This window comes from Lissotriton helveticus, chromosome 4_1, assembly GCF_964261635.1.
Source record: "Lissotriton helveticus chromosome 4_1, aLisHel1.1, whole genome shotgun sequence".
NCBI lineage: Eukaryota > Metazoa > Chordata > Amphibia > Caudata > Salamandridae > Lissotriton > Lissotriton helveticus.
The window spans coordinates 204,212,465-204,236,263 of NC_136063.1; the positions used below are offsets into that span (position 1 = coordinate 204,212,465).

The 23,799-nt window shown below is 48.7% G+C and overlaps 1 protein-coding gene across 4 annotated transcripts in view; it reads left to right on the top strand.

Moving 5' to 3' along the window:
• The window catches only part of AGO2 (argonaute RISC catalytic component 2), a 472,903-nt gene that overhangs the window by 377,557 nt on the left and 71,547 nt on the right, over positions 1-23,799 (top strand). For all 4 annotated transcript variants that reach the window (XM_078686698.1, XM_078686701.1, XM_078686697.1 and 1 more), the window contains exons 14-15: positions 1,516-1,606; positions 2,792-2,986. In XM_078686698.1, the coding sequence (XP_078542824.1) occupies positions 1,516-1,606; positions 2,792-2,986 (286 nt within the window). The remainder of the gene's footprint in view (positions 1-1,515; positions 1,607-2,791; positions 2,987-23,799) is intronic.

Here is a 23,799-nt window from a genome sequence, read left to right on the forward strand (position 1 = left end):
TTTCTGCAGCTGGCACGGGCAACCGCCGCTAATGGAGGGACTGCTATGTATTCTATGCAAAGATATGAATTTAGCAGCCCACATGCCTCGAACTGAATATGCTACTTACCAGTATGCATCTGTTCTTGGCATGTAGGGCTGCTAACATTCATATCGCCCACCCTCCTCCCCGGTGCCTGTCGCAGCTGCAGACATACTCTTGCATTCAATCATTAGCATGGACATCCTTTACACCTTACACTCCATCTCTGCCACAATGGCTAAAAACAATCTGGGGATGGAGCCGATGCCCATGCGCACTGTAGTCCAGGGGAGGAGCCACCTATCTCAGGATACTTCGAAGACTCTTCCAGGACAACAATGTGCGATCATCCGGACCCAACACTAGGCGGCGATCTAATGCAAAGATATGAATGTTAGCAGCCCTACATGCCAAGAACAGATGCATACTGGTAAGTAGCATATTCAATATAGCGCATGGCTACTCGGAGGCATCCCAGCGCTTGCAGTGGAAAGGAATCACTCAGTTAGGAAAAATACGTGTGTTCAAAGCTTTTCGGAATAAAAGATGGTTGGGTTCAGAGCGTAGGGAAAAAGGAAGATCCAGAGTCTAGAAGCATTGGCTGAAAAAGATCGACCTCCGCTTCTGGCCTTACGAATCCTGGGAATGGTGGCCAGGTTCTGATTTTCTGAGCGAAGGGATCTTTTGGGTTCATAGGGCTGAATGATGTCTTGAAGGATCGGGGGACCAGAATTGAACAACAGCCTGTGAACCGTGCACAAGCTCTTGAACTTAACTCTCTCATGGACTGGCAACCAGTGAAGAGTTTTAAGAGCTGGTCTGGTAGATTGATGGTTCGGAATATCCTGTAGAAGTCTTGCCGCCCGGTTTTGGGTGATTTGGAGTTTGGATAAAGTAGCAGCAGGGGCACCCAAATAAAGGGTGTTGTATGTAATACTCTGATTTTTGCTACCCCAAAAGAGGACACTGAAAGCCATGCTTTTCTTCTAGGTCCACCAACAGGAAACTAGAAGAACCCTCTAAGGCCTACTGCTTGACATTTGATTCTGTATGTGATCATTTTTATTAATTAAATTAAGTGTTCGATTAAAAAGGGGTGGGGAGTGGTTCTGGTATGCTCCAGCTCAAATCTGGAGAACAGTTACACGATACAGATCTGTACATTGCATCCATACTGCAAAACCATTGATGTAGGCTTTATTACCAGAAGTGTGACGCACAATTAACGGAAGAGCAGTGTCAGATAAATTGTCACCATGTTTTTGTATTATGTGTAAACATGGTTTTTATAAACAAACTTATTAGTAATGCTAACAATGTCTATCCCTCCCTCGAGCCAGTGCAGTACATTGTTGTCCTATACATTTTGACAAGCTTACTACTGTTCTGTCGCTTTACATTTGTGCAATATCAGTGATGTTGTCACTCTACATGCCTTGTCTCATCTGTAAACGTTGTAGAAATTATACCAGTGTGTTTTTTTTACTCATTAGACCACCAGTGTTTCAGCAACCGGTTATATTTCTTGGGGCAGACGTAACACATCCACCAGCAGGAGATGGGAAAAAACCGTCAATTGCTGCAGTAAGTACATAACTAGTTTTCTATTCCCACACACTTAGACATGTTTTATAGTAAATTACATTTTTTAAAGTATGGGTGTTCAGTTAATAATGCACCTGGTTTCTACTTTTACTTTTAGACTTAACAGCATACGGTTCTAATTATTCATTTTATGAAGTAATTAAGATGACCGCGTGGGCGAGGATATAATTTTTTTAAATTACACCTACTCATGAGTACATACCGAAACAAAATTTGTTACAGATCAGCGTGACCAGGTCTACCGGAAGCACTGGGTTTTTTTTTAAAGCAGCTGGGCCCTTCGATAAAGGTTCTTCAGTAAAGCATACTCCTAGGTAGAAAGTGTTATTTCTTGTAGTAGAATTAGATACTTTTAGGTGAGAACGTGGACTTTGTTGTACACATGCTGTGAATAACATTCAGGTGAATCCGATGTAGAGGAGTATCTTTGGAGACTTGTAGCAGTTTGCTGAGATTGTATCACTCACATATTCCAAGTGAGAGAGCCTGAGATAATAAAATAAACACAAATATGTAGGTTCCAACATAAGAATAGTTTAGCAATATTTAAAACTAGATTGGCTTAAGACATAGCAAACACATGTTTTGCTCGGTTTATGCATTGAGGTTTTTCAAGAATTGTATTTCAGGCAATTCTAGCCAGGATGTGAACTACAGTTTGTTTCTGGGAGAATGTTTGAGTGAAAAATGGTTCAAATCAAAGTATGTTCTATATGGGCATTATATAGCTCAGATTGACTTCAGAGTGGCTACTTAGATTTAACATTTTACTATCAACTATATTCGTGCCAGTCCTTTTTGAGACACGAGTATTGTCTGAAAAATGGTGCTAAGCATGTACTCTGGTAGCTTGTTGTCCTGAAAATAAATTGTGAAGCATGTGAATCTGCAAACCACGCCCTTCTAAAGATGATTTTTCCCTCCACTTATATATTCCCCATAATGGTATGCTTTAGGTTCACTTGTGATCCACCCTATAGCCAAAATTAAATTGATCTTAAGTGTTTAATATATTTCATCTAAACCAGCATTTTCTATATTCCTAGACGCAGCCCAAGCCTTTTGTTTCTCACATTTGCTATAAGTTGCCGTGTTCATTACAGTTGTAACAATTGTTTAGTAGTGATTTTACAGTCTCCAATATTTTCATTATTTCTGAAATAGGTTGTGGGCAGTATGGATGCACATCCGAATCGATACTGTGCTACAGTCAGAGTGCAGCAGCATCGCCAGGAAATTATACAAGATCTAGCTGCCATGGTCCGGGAACTGCTGATTCAGTTCTACAAATCAACACGTTTCAAACCCACCCGGATAATTTTTTACCGAGATGGTGTGTCAGAGGGACAGTTTCAACAGGTAAGACATACATGTGTTAAGCATACATGTGTTAAGCAATCACCTAAACTTGACTAAAAACAGTTTTATTAGTGTAGCTTGGGCTTGAACATCAGATACCACCCCCAACATCTTTTTAGGTTTCGCCTGGCAATGCGGCCGCCATTTTTTTCGTGGAGCTGGGGCGGGCGGGTCGATCTCCATGGACTGTAGATGCTGGCACGCATCTTGTGGTGAGTTAGACAGTAATTAAGTTCGCAGTTAGCTCCTGCGAGATGCCCTTAATAGTGGATCACCCCCCCCACCCCCACCCCCGTGCGAAAGTGTGTGTTTGGGAGGTGCCGTTTCCCACAGCTCTGATCTAATTTAGAAGAAACTTAATCTCCGTGCGACTGACCCCGAGCCAGCGCTCTCCCACCCTCAGACCGCCCGCTCTCTCGGGCTGTGTGCGTGTTACACATTTACATTGTCAATCTGACAGGCTCCCCTCAAACAACCCTTGTTTAACTGTCCGTTTGCGCTCACAACTGGTGAGGATCCAAGTGTGCGACCCGACCCGAACGGGCCCGGATTCTGCCGCATAATTCCCGGTTGCGTGTCATGTTTAGACCAGTTTTATATTCCGTTTCACTTTTCCCCACAGAGCGCTTTAAAGTTAGACGTGTTGCTTTGCAGCTGTTCTGTTTATCCAAAGCGCATCTCTTGAACCGCACAAAGGATCTTGGGAGCCGCAGCCAAGGAGGTGTAAGGGGGGCAGGGCCGATGGGCTTACTTCCATGGAGGAAGCACGGATGAGGTGTGTGCATTACAGGGTTATGCCCGTACAGGAAGCCGGGCAGGATGCGAGCAGGGGGTGCAGGCAGCGGCGGTCTGTGAAAGAAAGCTGGGTGGGGGTGCAGGCTACGGTTTCACTGTTGCGGAGTAAGGAGGGCAGGGTGTGTTCAGCAGGGTTTACTTGTGTGCCGTAAGCAGGGGTGTGACATGTACATTGCAGCTTTACTTTCAGAGAGGAGGCAAGGCCATGAGGAGTGCAATGCAGATTTGAAGCACGGGATGCGTAGATTGCATTTTACTTGGGTAAATTATGCATTTCAGTCTGGAGTTGTACTTTTATAAAATAAGCAGGGATCCGATGCGCGCCCAACAGCTTTACTTCTTAAAGTAAGCAGGCGGTATTTACACCTTTACATGTGGGAGGTCGGCAGGGATGTGATGTCCCCTGTACAGTTTCGTTTTTGTAAAGTAAGCAGGGCTCCAATGCGCGCAGTACAGCTTTACTCTATAAAGGAAGCAGTGCTCAGAGGCGCGCAGTACAGCTTTACTCTATAAAGGAAACAGGGCTCCGTGTGCGCAATACAGCTTTACTCTATAAATGAAGCAGGGCTCAGAGGCGCGCAGTACAGCTTTACTCTATAAAGGAAACGGCGCGCCGATGCACGCCGAGCAGCTTTACTTTATAAAGGAAGCAGGGCTCGGATGCGCGCAGTACGGCTTTACTTTATAAAGTATGCAGGGGTGTGTACTTTACCTGTGTGAGGTCGGTGGAGACGTGATGTCCTCTGTACGGTTTCATTTATTGTAAAGTGTGTAAATAACGTTTTTTCTTCAGAAATATAATATATGTTTGTCCGTTTTACTTTTGTAAAATGAGCAGGGCGCTCTGATCATCGCTGTCCTTTTATACAGAATGCAGGGAAATAAAGGGCACATATCAGTTTCACCTGCGTACTGTACGCAGCAGGTGGTGTGTGTGTGTTAGTCGTATTACTGCCTGCATTCGGGCGGTTACTTACCCTTCACTTCTATTACAAAGCATGGATGAAATGCGCACATTACAGTGTAACTTGTATTGAGTGTGCAGGCAGCTGTACTCCTATAATCGAAGAGGGGGGGTGCATTTCAGGGTCACTAGTGTAAACAGGGCTGTGAGTGTAGGTTCTATTTTTGTTTATGTAAAGTAAGATCGGATACATTGTCTAAAATTACAGTTTTACTTATGCACCGTAATTAGGGAAGAGGCGTGTACATGGGAGAGCAGCTCCCGTAAAGGAAGCGGGAATCGGAGTATTAGTGGCAATCCTTTGATGTATATCAATGCTTACTTCTCTGAAGTGAGCAGACCTTGGTGTGTGCATTAAAGTTCTACTTCTGTAAGCAGGGATGGGATTGGTTCCCTGCAGTGCCGCTTTGGTCAAGTGTACCCATATCTGTTGACTGGGTGTGAGTGTTTGATTGGTTCAGATGCTCCGTCCATCACCACCCCCTTTTGTACCGCTTGGGTCAAGTCGGCAGGAGCGATGTGCACATTCCGTTTCATTGATGGAAAGTCCGCAAAGGTAACGAGTTTACTCCTATAAAGGAAGAGGTCCGAAGATGGCGGCCGGGCAGTAGCTTACTTGAGAAGCTCCGCCGTGCCGTCTTGAACCAGCGTGTGCCCGTTCCCGCCCCCCTCCCGCTGTCACGGCACCTCGGCTTGTTACTAGGACTGTGAGATACCAACATTTCTGCGGTTCCTCGCCACATTTTCCTTCCTCTCACTGTCATTCAGCGTTACAAAAATAGGCCAGACTCACTTCTTCTAAACAAACAATACGGGAAATCCATAATGCTCAGAATTGCCAGCCACTCTCTCTGCTTGAGTTGACTCGACGGGGGTATTTTATTCTGAAGAGATACTGAGGTCAGTGTGTTCGTTTGAGGGAGCTGGTGGATTATGTATGTCCGCATTTTGGAACACATGTGGGCTAACTGTATGGGCGGCAGGATGAGGTTCCCTCACCAGGAGGCGGCGCGACTGTGCACCTCGGAGGCTCTCTGGCCACTTGTGGATTGTGACAGAGCCCCTCGGAAGCTGCCCGAACCTCTGCTCTCCTTGCTGCAGCTTTGCGTAAGGTTTAGAGGAAAAGGAGGGACTGATGCCTGACATCTGAAGGATCGGTGGAGGCCGGGGGTGCTGCGGGTACGTGCCCCCACACTGACTCACCCAGCAGTCCCAACCGCAGCTCCGACAGGGAAAGGTTCATCAATAAAACACCCAGCGATTGCCGGCGTTTTCCCGTGGCCACCCCGGGAGGCGTGGATCCCCTACCTTCAAATCCCCAGCCCCCGCCTCGCAGAAGAAACCATCCTCTGCTCTGCATCAGAGCCCCCACCCTTTATGACAGGAGCCGCAGCAGCTCCGCCGGCCAGCGCAGCCAGACACTGCCGCCCCCTCCTCTCAGTTTTCCTTTCTTTTTTTTTAATAGGATGTTTGGATCCAACACTTGAAAGGAAGTGAAAGTCATTTGAAACCTCTTCTACATCTTGCACGGAAATGATCACCTGTCAGAGCGCCTACCCTTCAGGATGAGGCAGCAACCGCTGCGCCTGGCATTCCCCGGGGAGCCTGCAGGCACCTATTGCCTCTCCTGAGGCCGAGGGATCACCGGTGCTCCAGGGGTGGACTTCCTCAAACTATATGATGGCCGCTCTCGGAGGACTCATGCCCTGCCTGTAGAGCCACCGAGGCTGGTCTCTGTATCTCCTGGCAACACCGCCTCTTTCTTACTGTTCATTTATTGGAGGCCCAGATTCGCTTCCTCTCAGAGGAATTTGTACCTGCTATAAGTTTGCACCCCAGGGCTTGCGGATGAGGACATGGCAGACGGAGCTCGGTCCCGTTTTGGCAACCTGGGTCACTGCAGCCCGGCGTCAAGCCCAAAGCTTGGCAGAAGCAAAAATCGTACCCAGCAACAGCCACCGGCACCCCCACCTCACCCTCCACAGACCACCACCTCCTCCTCGCCGGTGGCCAAACACCAGCAACAGGTGCTTATCTGCCCAGGACACAGCTTCAAGAAAGTGACCCTGACCAAGCCGACATTCTGTCATCACTGCACGGACTTCATCTGGGGGCTGGCGGGCTACCAGTGCGAAGGGAAGGCATGCTGCTTCTTTAGCAGGTCTCGGCAGGCATGCCAGTTGCTTATTACAGAAATGACCATGTCAGGGGATGTCTCTCTTATCAGGTGGGCTCTGCAAAGGTGTAGTGGCCATGTTCGAATTAGGGAACATTCACGATTGGTATGAGTGTGTGTGTGGCTCTCTCGCTGCACCGTGAGAAGCGGTCGCTCCCTGCTCGCCCCGCATTGCTGCTCACACTGCCTGCCTGATTACTGACTGCCTCTGGTATCGTAGCGCTCTCCCCATTGCCTGCTTATTACTGACTGCCTCTGATATCGTAGCGCTCTCCCCATTGCCTGCTTTGTGCCTAGATATTGTAGCGCTTTGTACTTTATTCCGCGATCGAATTGCACAACTTGCATGTTTAGTGTGGGTCTGCTTTTGGGAACGTGGGAACGCAACTTCTTTAATTTGGCCTGATTGCACCGAGACGATAGCACATTCCACCTCTGTGCCCCAATCTCGGCCAGTTTCACTCGGGGTATCGTTGCCATTTTGTTTGTTGTGCCTGCAGCCAGCCTCCCCACCACGCCCCCGCCTCCCAGATTGATCCTCCCTCGCCCCCGCCCCCTCCACCATCCATATATGACAGGAGCTTTCCCGCGCAGCGTTCGCGCCCCTGTCACGCCGAAGGTGCGCCAAAGGTAAGCCCGTCTGCGCCCGTCCGCGCCTGGACCACGCCCAGCGCCAGACCCCCTGGCCCCTGTACCACCCACCCCACCCCCATTACATACGACCCCTCCACCCTCTTAGCCCTAAACCCAGGTCGACTCCCCAACGGCGCCCAAGCCGCCCCTGGACACACCCATGGACCATTTACATGCAACTCCTGCAAGTATGACAGCACCAAGACCAACTCCCCTTCCACTAACACCAAACAGATATCTGACACCAACCACCTACAATGCATCCTGCTCAACACTCGCTCGGTCCACAAACACGCCATCGACCTTTGGAATCTACTAGACACCATCTCCCCGGACGTCGCCTTCCTAACAGAAACATGGATGAACGCCTCCTCAGCCCCAGACATCACCATCGCCATCCCGGAAGGCTACAAGATCATCCGAAAAGACCGCACCAACCAAACAGGAGGAGGCATCGCTATCGTCCATAAGAATTCCATCCGCATCTCAACCAGCTCAGACGTCTACCTCGCTAGCGCCGAACACCTTCACTTCCAGATCCACACCGACCCCAAGACCACACTCAGAGGCACCCTCCTCTACAGGCCGCCAGGACCCCGTGCACAATTCAGTGAAGACATCACTGACTTCATCACCCCACACGCCCTCCCCTCCGAGGACTACATTCTATTGGGAGATCTCAATTTTCACCTGGAGAAGAGCAACGACAACACCACCACCACCCTTCTGGACAATCTCGCCAACCTCGAACTCAAACAACTTGTTAATACCCCCACTCACTACGCAGGTCACACACTCTACCCTATCTTCACCTCCAGCAAACATATCTCCTTCAGTCACACCACAGCTCTCCATTGGACGGACCACAGCTGCGTTCACTTTATCTACAAAAAGACCACAACCCACAACCACCCTCTACCCACTCTGCGAAGAAACTGGAACAAAATCACCATCGACCAAATCTCCTCATCGCTTCTTCAAAACCCCCCTGCCCACTCCTCAAACGCCAACCAAGCAGCCATTAACCTCACTCATTGGCTAACAAACAGCGCCGACAACCTAGCACCCCTGAAAAAACGTCAAATCAAACTAGGCAGCAAATACGCCCCCTGGTTCAACGATGATCTTAAGAAATCCAAGAAACTCTGCCGCTCCCTTGAGAAGGCCTGGAAAAAAGACCCAAACACCAGCACCAGGGACGCCTTCAAAAGCGCCACCCGCAGACACCACCAACTGATCCGGACTGCCAAGAAAGCTGCTTTCAAAGACCGACTTGACAACAACGCCCACAACAGCAAGGAATTATTCAACATCGTCAAAGAGTTTACCAACCCCACAGCCAACTCCAACGATATCACTCCCTCTCAAGCCCTTTGCGACTCCCTAGCCTCGTTCTTCCACGACAAAATCGCAGACATCCACAGCAGCTTAGGCAACCAACCCGGAGACCAACAACCCCAACCTTCTGCAGTACCTTCACCCCCCTTGAACATCCTTAAGGACTGGAACCCAATCTCCACTCAGGACACCATCCGCCTGATGAACTCCATCCACTCAGGATCCCCCACAGACCCATGCCCTCACCACATCTTCAACAAAGCAGATTCCATCATAGCTCCACACCTCCGAGACGTCATCAACTGCTCCCTCAACTCAGCCACATTCCCGGAAAGCTGGAAACACGCCGAACTCAGCGCCCTTCTGAAAAAACCCACAGCTGACCCCACCGAACTCAAAAACTACCGCCCCATCTCGCTCCTTCCATTCCCGGCCAAAGTCATCGAGAAAGCCGTCAACAACCAGCTCGCCGCCTTCCTCGAAACCAACAAATCCCTCGACTCCTCACAGTCCGGCTTCCGGGCCAAACACAGCACTGAGACCGCACTCATCGCAGCAACAGACGACATTCGAACTCTACTGGACAATGGTGACAGTCGCCCTCATCCGCCTCGACCTCTCCGCAGCCTTCGACACAGTCTGTCATAGCACCCTGTTACAACGCCTCAGAAACATCGGAATCCAAGGAAAAGCACTGGAATGGATCACCTCATTCCTTGCCGGAAGAACTCAGAGAGTCCGCCTCCCACCATTCAAGCCAGAGGCCACTGAAGTCATTTGCGGCGTACCACAAGGATCTTCACTCAGCCCCACCCTTTCAACGTATACATGAGCCCCCTCACGGCCATTGCACGCCAACACAACCTCAATATCATCTCCTACGCTGATGACACTCAACTGATCCTCTCACTCACCAAAGACCCTAACACCGCCAAAACAAACCTACATGAAGGTATGAAAGAAGTAGCCGAGTGGATGAAGCACAGCCGTCTGAAACTGAATTCAGACAAAACAGAAGTCCTTATCTTAGGTACCTCCCCCTCCGCCTGGGACGACTCTTGGTGGCCAGAGGCCCTTGGAAAAGCACCTATCCCGACGGACCACGCACGGAACCTGGGCGTCATCCTGGACTCCTCACTCTTGATGACCAGACAAGTCAACGCCGTTTCATCATCTTGCTTCAACATTCTTCGCATGCTCAAAAAAACATTTCGCTGGATCCCCACCGAAACTAGAAAAACGGTCACCCACGCTCTGGTTACAAGCCGCCTGGACTACGGAAACACCCTATACGCCGGTACCACCGCAAAACTTCAGAAAAAACTCCAACGCATCCAGAACGCATCAGCCAGACTCATACTAGACATCCCGCGTAAAGACCACATTTCTGGCCACCTGAAAATCCTCCCCTGGCTCCCCGTCAATAAGAGGATAACATTCCGCCTCCTAACCCACGCACACAAAGCACTTTACGAACTTGGACCCGAATGCCTCAACACACGACTCTCCTTCTACACCCCCTCCCGCCAGCTACGCTCCTCCAACCAAGCCCTTGCTGCTGTACCTCGCATCAACAAAACCACCATGGGAGGAAGATCCTTCTCCTACCTGGCGGCTAAAACCTGGAACTCACTTCCCACTCACCTTCGCCTCACTCAGAACCACCTAGCATTCAGAAAGCAACTTAAAACATGGATATTCGACAAGTAATCCCCCACCCTTCTTCAAGCGCCTTGAGACCCTCTGGGTATGTAGCACGCTATACAAATTAATTTAATTGAATTGTGGCTCTGGGTGGGTGTGTGTGGCTCTGGGTGGGTGGGTGTGTGTGGCTCTGGGTGGGTGTGTGTGGCTCTGGGTGGGTGTGTGTGGCTCTGGATGGGTGTGTGTGGCTCTGGATGGGTGTGTGTGGCTCTGGATGGGTGTGTGTGGCTCTGGATGGGTGTGTGTGGCTCTGGGTGGGTGTGTGTGGCTCTGGGTGGGTGTGTGTGGCTCTGGGTGGGTGTGTGTGGCTCTGGGTGGGTGTGTGGCTCTGGGTGGGTGTGTGTGGCTCTGGGTGGGTGTATGTGGGTGTGTGTTTGTGTGGGCGGCTCTGGGTGTGTGTGTGTGTTGCTCTGGGTGTGTGTGTGTGTGTGTGTGGCTCTGGGGGTGTGTGTGTGTGTGTGTGGCTCTGGGTGTGTGTGTGTGTGGCTCTGTGTGTGTGTGTGTGTGTGTGTGTGTGGCTCTGGGTGTGTGTGTGTGGCTCTGGGTGTGTGTGTGTGGCTCTGGGTGTGTGTGTGTGGCTCTGGGTGTGTGTGTGTGGGGGGGGGGCTCTGGGTGTGTGCAATGTAAATAATAATGCAATTTATTTATCTGTTTTCAAAACCAACACATAAATACAAATGTTGTCATTTACAATGCCAATAGCTCTACATTTTCCAAAGGCGAAACCATTGCATTGTAAATGCTTGTTTCAAACTTGTATCTCATTTATCCTAAGTAATTAAAAACACTGGTATTGATCTCCTGACTGGTATTCAGTTTGAACGTGTGTATGTGATAGCTGCCTGCAAAAGACATCAGTGGTAAAACAGGTGGGATTAAGGCCTTTCTGACCTCTACTTTCAGAGATTTCCTGCAAGATTAGACAGACCACACCAGGAGATGATGCTAGACAGCCATCTACAGTGCTTGGTTTTAATTATGCTCAAGAACAGGGGCTGTATCATGAACAATGTGCAAAATTGGTCATGCACCCTCAGTTACACAGTTGCATCCTTTTTTGTGTGATTTATGCATCTGATCATTAGCGTTCCCTCATAACTTTTACTGCGATTAGCAGACATACTTGTTTAACATTTATCGTTCATGACTGCACAGTTCATGAACTGAGAATGTGACAAAACAATGTTTGCTTTTCTTTTATCTTTATTTCATGCGGCCTAACGGATGAAAAATGTAATTGTGCATTTGGACTGATCATAAGATAGGGTTGCTGATAAGATGCATAAATCTCAGCATTGGATCACATGTCCAAACAAAGGATGCGCAGACAAGTTTTTGCACCAACTCTCATTGTTCATTATACAGTCCCAGAGCTTCTGATTAGCTGAGCACAGAAAAGTTTGATGTCTTATGCTGCACTATCAGGTTATGGAGTTAATTCCAGAGAGAGTGTGGGCCAGATTTCAAGATGAGGATGAAACGTAGCAAATGTTACTCTAGATGACATTGGAAGCTTGTAAAATGGTGTTTCCTTCCCACAGGCCAAAGAGGACTCTGACATTTTTGTTCATTCCGTTGGTCGATTGCCTAAGCTCAAGCTAATAGGCGTAATTTAGGCCAGAAATGATTGTGTTATTGTAGTGCAGTAAGACTGCCTCGTAGCTACTTCAGATAACTTACCAGTCGGTGAGGTAGTGCATTGGAGAGGATGCTCCTTCAAATAAAAGCATTAGATGAGGTAGACCGTTGCCGATTTTTGTGATGAATAGATAGTGATCCAATGATTTGTTTGAGGAGATACGTTTTCCACGCTTTGTGAATAGAGTGCATAGGGGAAAAGCTTGTGCATTGGATTCTGCCTCAATTTATTAGTATCTCAGCAGGTGGTTGGTGTTTGTCTTGGATGGTGTTTGTCTGCTGCTATCTCGTCAGTTGATATGACTCATTTACTTTAGTGAGCTAAAGCAGTATAAGATCATCCAGAGTCTCTTGAAATTAAGAGTTTGTTCTATTATGTAATGACATTATGCACCTTCATATACTTCTCTCAATGAATATTCTGAAATTACTCCACACTCGAGTCACTCGCTCGTGTTTCTTCTTCTTTCTCTCTTTTGTTTCAGCTTTCCTCTTTTTTCAACCAGTTTTCTCCGTATACTTTCATGTTCTCCCATCCATTTATAAGTCTTGCTAATTCCTTTACAATCAGTCTCAAGCTCCCACGTCCCGTTTCTTGTATTTCTTTATCACTCCGTTTCATTCTACATTTTTTGCACAATTTCTTCTTGTGCAAATCCACAGCAAACTCATCCGCATATTTAAGATTCTCAAAGGTGTTAAATGCACACTTTGCTCCTTCTTTTCTCAAATATCTCAGTTCTTCATTATAGTACAGTGTTATCTTCATGAACAGTACCATTTACAATTTTCCCCAAATCGATTTAAGTCTGACAGTTTCCTCTGGCCTTCTCTGTACTGGTAAAACAATTGCCCTGGTACTTAGGCTTAGCATAATGGAACTCTGTTCTCCAGCTCCTCTCTCCTGTCAGAGCGGACTTTCACCATCACTACACGGAGGTGGACTAAAATACCGCAAATCACTTAAAAATCCATCCTCCTCATCTGAACTACCAGAAAGCAATTTTTTTACTTTCTTTTTTTCGTCTTTAGATGAATTTTTTTCATTTATTTTATTTTTATCTGTTTCCATAACAATCACAAGAAATACTTGCACACCCTCGATCGTGTCTTATCTCCATGCTCTTTTTTGCATTTGCCTTCTATCATCTGTCTAATGACTCACTGCTTTTCTAACCTGACCGGTCAACATTTTGTTCCTTCTCATTTGCCGCAAAAGCCCATTCAGTCAGTGCCTCGAACTGTGCAAGTCTAGTGTGTGGTTTTGCCTTGTACATAGTATGCCTCAGATACGCCATCTTATTTACTTTAAAAGTACCATTCAAAGGAACTTAAATACGTTTATCATCAGTAGAAATATTATCCCATTTACAGAGTAATAGAGCGCTATGAAGACCTGGATTTATCAACATGTAATGAACAGGTAATCAAACAGTTGTGACCTTTTGTCAAATAGTAACCTTTTTCAGTCAAATTAAGCTGACCAACACAAGCAGCTAACCAATCAGAATTTAGTTTAAAAAATGAGACTTGAAACGCAAAATTACAACGTTTCAATAAGCACACTTCAAAACGTCAACAGTTTATGGAAATCATTACAATGAAATGGCAATTTAAAATTCAACGCGATTGAGGCATATGGACGACTAAGCAGCATTAACAAGACAGAAGCCACCACAACGCAAAACAATTATACACTCAGAATCACACAACTCATGCAGCATAACAACCCACATTACAAAACACCTTGCACACAAGACAAGCCATAGTTATACTTGCATAATGCAACCTCGGCAACTGTTCCAACAGAACTGGTTTATCCAAGCAACTCAAAACCATCTAGTTCGTTCTATCCGTCCTCTTCTACAAAAACTCTTTTTCGGCATTAAAGGATATATTAAGACTGTGTGTGAGTACCTTGGGACGAAAACCCTCAACATAAATCATTAAACCCCAGAACAATCACATATAAAAATCCACACAAGGCAAGTTTCAAAGTACAAATTATGAAGGTTTATTACAAGTTTGAGCAATCAATACAGAAGAAAAAATACATTTAGTTATTCAAATCAAAATATTTGTAAATGCCAATAATGTTTGAATATTATTGGTAGTGGAAACTAAGCCCAAATCTAATTAATATGCAGCTACAAGGTAAATAAGTCAACGAGCTCTGCATGTACAATCTGAAAATGCGAGTAGGCCAAGTCCTACCAATGTCAAGCCTAAACATTGTTATATTAAACTTATTAGTTAAGACTCCATAATATTAATTATAAGCATAGAATTATTTATTGTGTAATGCGTGCCAACAAGTCCTAGCAGAATTTTTTAGAAGAGTGGAAGGCCAGATAAGAGTGTTGTTATGGGAGGGAGGGAGGGAGGGAGGGGGGGGGCGGAGATTGCTGGCAGCGAAGATGGCCGCATGATCCCGTAGCTCCTGCCCGCTACTAAACAATCCTGCAATTATCCTGCATCCTTGAGGCGAATTAAGTCCTCCACACGGACCTCAGTTGAGGTGAAGAAAAGGGCTTTCTAACGAACCGTCTCAACAGCTGTTTGGTGCTGTGCACGGGCGTTCCCCTGACACTGCGCCACTGCGAGGCGGAAGGCCTAGAACCAACGGCCTGGAGTGCCTGCGCTGCCCGGGCGACGTCACCGTACGTGCGGCGGCGTCCAGAAGCCTGACCGGGGGCCCCGACTTACTCGACACCGCCGAACGCCGGAGGGCGAGGACACCTTGGCGCTTGACCCACGCACTGCTGGAGAGGTGGTGGGCGATTAGTCTGCCCCCCACGGACCTGGAGAGGCGGCTGAGGCCTAGTCGCGAGCTGCGACAAGCGTGCCTACCACCGCGGTGCTTCGTGGAGCATCGATCAACACCAGGGACGAGGGGAGGAGGCGACCACCCTGGGATCGCCGGGGTATAGGATGACGGACCCCCTGATCTACAATTGAATGCAGTTGAAGACCTTCCCCGTCGACTATCCTGATCAGGAATCCGAGAAGCGGTAACCACGCCGTAGCGCCTGGTGTGTGGGCCGCTGCGCGGGAAAATGGGCAAGGGCGACAAGACGCTGAGCAAGCTCACCTTTGAGCACCGGCGCTCCAGATCTCAGAGTTCAACGGGCGCGGACAAGGACGCCGAGCAGGAGGATGGGGACCCATCGGAGGGTGCGGAGATCAAGAACTTGCTCTTGGCGATGGAAAAGGGCCTGCAAAGTAGCATGTAGTCGCTGGGGTCAAAGCTGAACGCCCTCACATACAGAATGGACAGAATGGCAGAGCGCATTGATAAGCATGCAGAGCGCATTGATAAGCATGCAGAGCGCCTGGACATGTCGGAGAGGAGGCTAACTGAGGCAGAGGAGGCGCAGACGGAGTTGGGCGCTGATCATAAGAGATTAGACAAGATGATGCAGGCGTTGCAGGATAAAACGGAAGATTTGGAGACCCGCTCCCGTCGTTGTAACCTCCTAATAACGGGCCTGCCGGAAACAACACAAACTGGCAATATGGAGCTCTTCATTGAGAAGCTGCTAACCACCCTGCTTGGAGCCGACGCCTTCTCCTCGATGTTTGTGGTGGAGCGTGCCCATCGCTCCTTAGGCCCGCGTCCGCGTGTCCCACCGCGCCCCATCATAGCAAAACTGCTCAATTACAGAGACAGGGATGCAGCTCTGAGACAAGCGAGGGAAAGAAAAACTCTACATTATGAGGGTTCGGAGATATCACTCTACCCTGACTTTACCTCCAAAGTGCAGGAAGCCCGCAAACACTTTGCCATGCTCTACCCTGCAAAGCTCCGTGTCAATCGGCATGACCACTCGCATCTGTTCACCGACCCTAGAGCATTGAAGCAAGCCTTAAAGACCTGGTCCAAAGAGAAGAGCAAGGAGGCAAACGTGCCTGCGGAGGGTGGTGAGCTGCTAGAGGAGCGTGAGTAGCTGCGCCGTGCCGGATGTCTGATCGACTTGGTATGGTTGAGATCCTGTGGTCCGGGGCGGGTGTTGTTGCCCGCCTTGCGGCTGTTCTACCTTACGGTTGTCCCTTTCACATTTGACTGCGCTGGGATCAGACTCTTTCCAGACTTGGTGGTCCCCCCCGGCCACCTCCATACACCTATGTATTGAGATTGCCGATGCCCGGAAGGGGACAGACTCTTTACCCCTCAGTTGCGGGGGTACTTCGACCCTGCGGAGCCCATTCTTAGGTCCTGAGGAACTGTACAGTCCTACTGGGGGTCGAAGTAACCTCATTGATGCACACTATAAACTACTGCGGGTGGGGGCGAGGGAGGTCCCAGAGTAGTGCGCGTTCGCACTCCTAGTTGGTGCCTGGCAACCTTGGCCCCCGTGTGCACACCACCTGATTAGTCTCTATTGAGACTGCCATGTTAGAGTTGCGGGTCGGGGGGGGGGGGAGCGTAGGGGGATCTGTACGGCCCAGTTGGGGAGGGTCGACTGTGGGTGGGGGGGGGGAATTGTTTGTTTGCTTATTGTGGTATGGGGGAGGGGGGTTGTTCTTGTACACCGATTCCGTACACTGGTCAGGCTGAACTTACATGCATACTGCACAATCGTACACTACACTACCTATGCCGCCACTGAGCACACTTCGAACAGGGGGTGATTCCTTCCCTATGACAGACTTCTTCCAATCAGTTGGAGATATTATTCGCACTCACAGTACTGCACAAGTCCTTTGGGGTGGTGACCTTAATTTAGTACTAAACCCAGACCTGGACAGATAAGCACACTGCTCATAAGCTTGGACATGGAGGATGTATGGAGGTACAGGCACCTGGCACAGGGGGGGTACACCCACTACTCGGCCTACTGCGACATTCACACTAGGATTGACTATTGGCTAACTTCCTCCACGGTGATGAGCCGTGTTAGGGACTGCAAGATCCTACCGCGCACACTTTCGGATCACTCACCACTGCTGCTGGTATTAGACACCCCCAAGACGGCAATTCCCCCCCCCCCCCCCCCCCTTCACGTGGCGCTTCCCGCCGTTCTCGCTCCTCTACCCTGTGTTCAGAGTTGAACTGGCGGAGGCTATAGAAGTCTTCTTTGAGACCAACGTGGGTTCGGTGGATAGTTTTCACACGGTCTGGGAGGCCTTCAAGGTATATATCTGAGGAGTAGCCATGTCCAAACACTCTAGCGTGCTAACGTCCATCAGGCAGAGGCTTTCAGAATTAGAACGACAACTGCAGACACTAGAGGGGGCGACAACTGAGGAACCCCAATACAACCATAGCTGAGGACATAGGGTCCCTCTTGGCGGAATACCACGAGGAGGCAGACAGGGAGGTTAAGCATATGGGTAAATACGCAACTGCACGCTCCTATGGAGAGGGTGAGAGGCCTGGCTCTGTCCTTGCTAGACTCCTGAAGGGCAGAAAGGGGAGGTCGCAGGTGACTGAGCTGAAGACTTCTCACGACCGCACCCCAACTGACGAACAAGAGATAGCTAATGCTTTCCGAAACTATTACTCGGACCTCTATGCTTCAAAGAGTGATGGTCAAACGGACGAGATTGGGGACTATCTGGAGCATATAGACCTGCCTATGCTCTCTCGCCGGGACAGAGAATTCCTAATGCTCCCCATAGAGAAGGAGGAAATATTAGAGGCCCTAGCATCCATGCGCACTGGCAGTGCCCCGGGAGTGGACGGCCTCACGGTGGAATTTTACAAAGCTTTTCAGGAGCAACTTCTTCCCCACCTGTCTGCACTCTTTGATGATGTCTGCGTGGAGGGCAGCATGCCTCAATCCATGAGGGAGGTTTTGCTTGTTGCAATACCAAAACCGGGTAAGGCACATGACGAGTGCAGTTCCTACAGGCCGCTCTCTCTGTTAAATGTAGACACCAAACTTTATGCTAAGGTGCTGGCAACCCGCCTGGCCCTGTTGGCCCCTGACCTGGTCGCCCCATAGCAAGCGGGTTTCATACCTAGCCGGAATTTAACTTACAATGTCCGTACCGTCTTGGGCACAATGCAGCATGTCAAACAGGACGCGAAGTCCATCGCCGTGTTTTTGGACATGGAGAAGGCGTTCGAATCCATAGAGTGGCCTTTCCTAAGGCAAGTCCTGCAGCGGATGGGACAGGGCGAACCTTTTCTCCAAATGATAGGGGCACTCTACCACAAGCCCTCGGCCAGAGTGCGAATCGGTAACCTGGTGACTGGTTTATTCGCTATTTGTAGAGGCACTAGACAGGGCTGCCCCCTCTCTCCATTGTTGTACGCACTGGCGGCGGAGCCACGGGCATGCGCTTTGAGAGAATATCACGGTGACAGAGGTATCCGCTTCCCCACGTACAAAATAGTCGTCTCCATGTACGCGGACGACACTCTGTTATATGTGCATAACCCCGAAAATAATCTGTCACCGATGCTTAGAGAAGTTGTCCACTATGGAGCCCTCTCGGGCCTAAAAGTAAACTGGTCTAAGTCATTGGCCTTCCCCCTAACTCCAGTCACTCATAAATTTGACATAGACTACCCTCTTCAATGGACGGAGGAACCGGTCAGATATTTAGGGGTCCGCCTTCACACTGATTCGGAGCTTCTCCTTAGGGAGAATTACGGAGTAACGGTGAGCAAACTGGAGGACGATGTCGCTACCTGGAGCAGGCTTCCTCTTTCCTTGATGGGACGCATTGCCATAATGAAGATGGTGGTCTTGCCGAGACTTCTGTTCCTTTTTAATGCCATCCCGATTGTCCTGTCCAAGTCCTTCTTCCAAAGCTTGACACAGCTGATGGTTCATCTAGCCTGGGCAGGCAAACAGCCCAGAGTGAAATGGACGACCCTCACACTCCCATACACCAAGGGGGGCCTCGGTGCCCCAAACCTGGAAATTTACTATCGGGTGGCGCAGGCGTCGCATCTACACAGGTGGGTGCATGGCGATCAGCGCATTCCGCATGTAACCCTGGAAAGACTCTTTGCGAAGCCATTGGCCCTCCCGATCACGGTCTTCCAACCATTAGACCGCCGAACTGGGATACTTGACTCCCTCACATCCATTAACCATGCGTGGCACATGCTTCTCTCCCGGAGGGGGATGGCGCTGCTGTACTCGCCACACATGCCCGTGGACTGGACGGTGTGACTGCCCCCTGTTTGCGAGGAGGGAGTGGTCCGAGCAATGAAACAACTTCGCATCCACCTCGCTGGGGATTTCTTCAGCGATGGCAAGGTGAAAACGTGGGAGCAACTGACTGGCGAGGGAGAGGCCCGCACACTCATGCATCGATTCCAGTATCATAGAGTGCGCAGTGCTTTCCTAGACTTGCTGGGTCCTGATTTGGCGGAGCCCCCGGGGGTCCCGGAGCTGACATACATCAATAAAACTGAATCCCCTCGTAAATTAGTGACAAATTTATATAAGACTGCATTGATACAGGAGGAGCATCAATTTGTTAAAGCTAGGATGGCTTGGCAGAGGGATCTGAAAATCACTATTGACGATGCTATGTGGCAATACTGCTGTGTCAACATTAAAAAGATCTCCTTAAATGGAAAGCACAGATTGATTCATTTCAAATTCCTCCAAAGGGTATATTATACCCCCGAGAGGCTGCACAGGTATGGTCTTCGGCCTACTCCAGTCTGCGAGAGGTGCCACGCTCCAATCGCTGATTTCTTGCACTTAGCCTGGAGTTGCCCGAGAGTGCAGACATATTGGACGGTGATCTTTACCGAAATGAGTAGGATTCAGGATGTGGTGCTCACTCTGGACCCGGCACTGGCGCTCATAGGTCACTCCCGGGGGCTCCCGGTGGCAATCCGGCGAGTAACAGACATGGGGATGTTAATGGCAAAAAGAGTAGTGGCTCTCTGTTGGATGAGAGGACCGCTCCCCACTGTTGCCCGATGGGCCAGAGACATGCTTTATTGTTGTACACAAACTGAACACTACAGCGAACTCTTACCTCCCACGAGTCGCCCTAAAAATTTCTGGGGATTGTATCAATCTTACCTCACTGACGCCAAACTAGGGGGGACACTGCTTCGGAAGCCGATGCTGAGATGCACCAAATGGGCCCAGAGGTGGGAGTGGAGGAGTAGTACCTGATGAGGGGGTCACCCCATTGCAGAAATGAATCTGGAGGGGGTGAGCAAAAGTGTCTTGAATGGTGGTCTGTGCAGCGGATATTACAGCGAAGTGTGTGACATTACGGTGCATGGGGTGTACTTGTGTACAGGTACACCTGATTGTCCTTATTTAAAACTGTTTTTCTACAATGACTAGCCTGGGCGTGGTACTGTGTGCGTGAACTGGGGGGGGGACGGGGGGGGGGCTTCTCCTGGTTTTTTTTTTTCTTCTTCTTTTAAGTTATGACATGTCTCATCCTGGCATAGACTGTGTGGTACCTATGGCCAAGTTATGTTCCCTTAATAGGGCAGACTGCGGAAATGCCGAGTATATGCATACTTTCATCCTGGTCGTAAATAGCAATACTTGCAGTCTCTGATTTTTGATGACGCAACTAGAATTATGTATGTTTGTATTCGCATTGCCGCCGGACCTCAGGGTTGTCGGCTGATGGGCTGTGTAACAACTGAAAGAATTTGCAACACGATAGCTGCCCGCCGCCGGCCCCAGGGTTGTAGGCGCTCTGGCTGTGTCTTTACTTTTGATGCAAATAAAGGTTTTTGAAAACTTAAAAAAAAAAAGTGTTGTTATGGGAAGGAAAGCCGACCAAGAATTACTCTTGGAAAGTTAGATGGGTGTACAAGGGGGAAAATCACCCTCTCCGATATCCAGGCATATTATTGGATGTCCTAGCCGTTGACTGTATGAGTTGGTCGTTGCCCCAGTGGCCACAGAGCTGTCTTGCTGTACTGTTTAGAAGACGGAGCAGAGCGGCACTACTAAATCATTATCAATGCTTAGGCAAGGGAGGCCCACACAGTACTTAACCACTTGGATGCTAAGGGGTGTGCTAGGAGGACCATTGAATTTCCATTGAAATCAATGGAAACTCCATGACGAGTTACCCTTGTCATTAGCACTGAAGGGGTTAAAAAGGGGAGGTATTCTGACAAAAGAGATGCTTTCCTATTGAGAGAGGTGAGCAACCTCATAAATCTGATATAATGGGGAATCTGGAAGATGAAAGATGAATGCGGGGGGAGTGACAGACTGGCCCTGCTGGAGACCCTCAAAAGATTTATACATTGACAGTCTCAGAAACATAAATAGACATGGCCTGGCAGCCCATATTCCAAGAGGAATGACAATTGAAGTCTCCTTCCTGTTGGAAGATGGGACACTACCGGAGCCTCTCCCGCACACAGCAATATCCCTAATATGCAGAAAGATAATTCATGATACCCCAGATTTGCTAGAGAAATTAAAGGAAAAGTAGACACACCTAGGAGTATTCCAAGAATGGAAATGGGAGGAACCAATCAGCTACTCAAAAGAAGTATCCATGAGGGCAGTTTTTAGGTCTCGCGACCTATCGATGCGCGCAAGCGCATCGAGCGGAGCGAGAATTCAAGTAGGCAAACTGCTCGTGAAACCACCAGCTTTTTGCTGGCGTTTTCATGAAGTTCACGTGATCAAACACGAACGCGCATCAGCCTCCCTCCCTCCTAATTGCATCTTGCCGCAGAGCACATCAAAGGGCTTCGCCCAGCGTGCGCTCTGCGGCTTCTCGGCTTCTCCTCCCCTAATTAGTCATTTTCGCCGCTCTCCCCACTCGGGCCCCCTCCCCTGCCCGCCGTGTCGCATTTCATAGCAATCCTTTGAAGACGCTGCCATGAAACAAGCCTTGGCAGTTTCCTTTCCTTCAGTGTTTCCTTAGGTAGACCGTTTTTAAACTGCTGCGGAAACTGACAGCTATTGCAATCACGGCAGCAACTTGCACAGCCGCCTGTAATCTGAGAGCAGCAAATACTGACCAATTTCCTGCAATTACTACTTAGAGCATGTTATTACCGTCGGGTACAACAACACACATTTAAGGATTTGCGTATGACAAGCCCATTCACAATACACATAATGCTGCTTGACGAGAACCACACACGACATCCTCAGAAATGGCTCCTCAGCCGACTGCGGCAAGGCGACCAGAGCGCTTTAATAATGAAGGACAAATTAACAGTCACCATGAAGGACTGCAGCTCTGCATCGCTGTGGCTGATTTATTAGCAGCTCTATATAGCGAGGGCCGTAACCCAGGGGTGTCAGAGAGATACAAATTGAATACGCCCCCCAAGTTCGTTTCCACACTTTTTTTTTTTATTGAAGCGGGCTTCTCCCGCGTAAGCAGAATATGCCTCCGCAGTCCGCACCATCCACAGCCTGGCAATTAGCATGTTAATTCATTTCACCAAATTGCCTTTAGACTGCTATTAGGTGTGGGCTGGTTGCCAGGTTTCTTTTGTAATGCCTGACTCTTATGCATTCCTGATACATCAAACACACAGCCGTGAATGACATTTAAACAACTGTCTGGCTTCCCTCTCTTTGTGCTGATAGTTAAACAAAGCCGCCGTCTGTCCTCTCGATGGGATTGATAGCGCACGGTTCTAACAGCTTGCAAGTCTATTCTCTCGTATGCAGCGCTAACTTACAACAAGCATTGGCATAGCCAATAGGTCTCGCTTGTGGGACCTTATAAGTATTTAGTTTTGCAGCACAATATCCTTGGTGCAACAAGGATATTGTGCTGCAAAACTAAATACTTATAAGGTCCCACAAGCGAGACCTATTGGCAATGCCAATGCTTGTTTTCTTTGATTCATCTTAAACTATTCCATGGATCGTACCTCATCAGAAAACTCCTATGGGAGATGGGAAGTGGAACGACTGATAGCTAAATAATAAATGTGGGCAGAGAGGCAGTTACATCCACACAATACGGGACTGCCCTTAATTAGGGAATTTCTTGAAGGGTAGTGTGAAATCTTTACTGATTGTTCTAGCTTTTTTTGTTTTGTTTGTCCACTGCAAAATTACCTGTATTGGACATGTGGGGGGAAGCGATGCTACAGAGGTTCCTGAAGGTCGTCTGTAGGGTGAGGCTCATGGTGGTGAGAAGGAATATAATTAGACAGTAGGGCGCAGCCCCAGATGTGGCTCTTGAAACGTGTAAGAAATATATGGACTGGTGCATGCTGGCTGAAAAACAGGTGTAGGAAGGAAAAGGTTACCCAAAAAGTGGGAGAAAATATGGATGTCCTGGGGAACATAAAGGGTTCATGACATACACTTTATGGAAACTAATGGTATTGGTGGGACTGCAACCAGAGTTAGGGGAGCCGGCTTCGCAGAGAGGTTCAATGTTAAAACTGTGCATTTAGTGGGTCTCCTAAAGGTGTACACTGATCGTAATAATGTGTTTGCAAAAGAAATTGATGGAGGGAATGCTGAACAATGCAAACATTCACCCCCCAGTCACAAGGATCTGGATTTAATCCCTCATTCTTTTGCTCACCACACCACCCTTGTTTTGGACCCAACCATATGCAAATCAGTCTTGACCCTGTTCCTTGTTGGAACAGTCCAGCCCGAACTGCCACGCCAGGCCCTC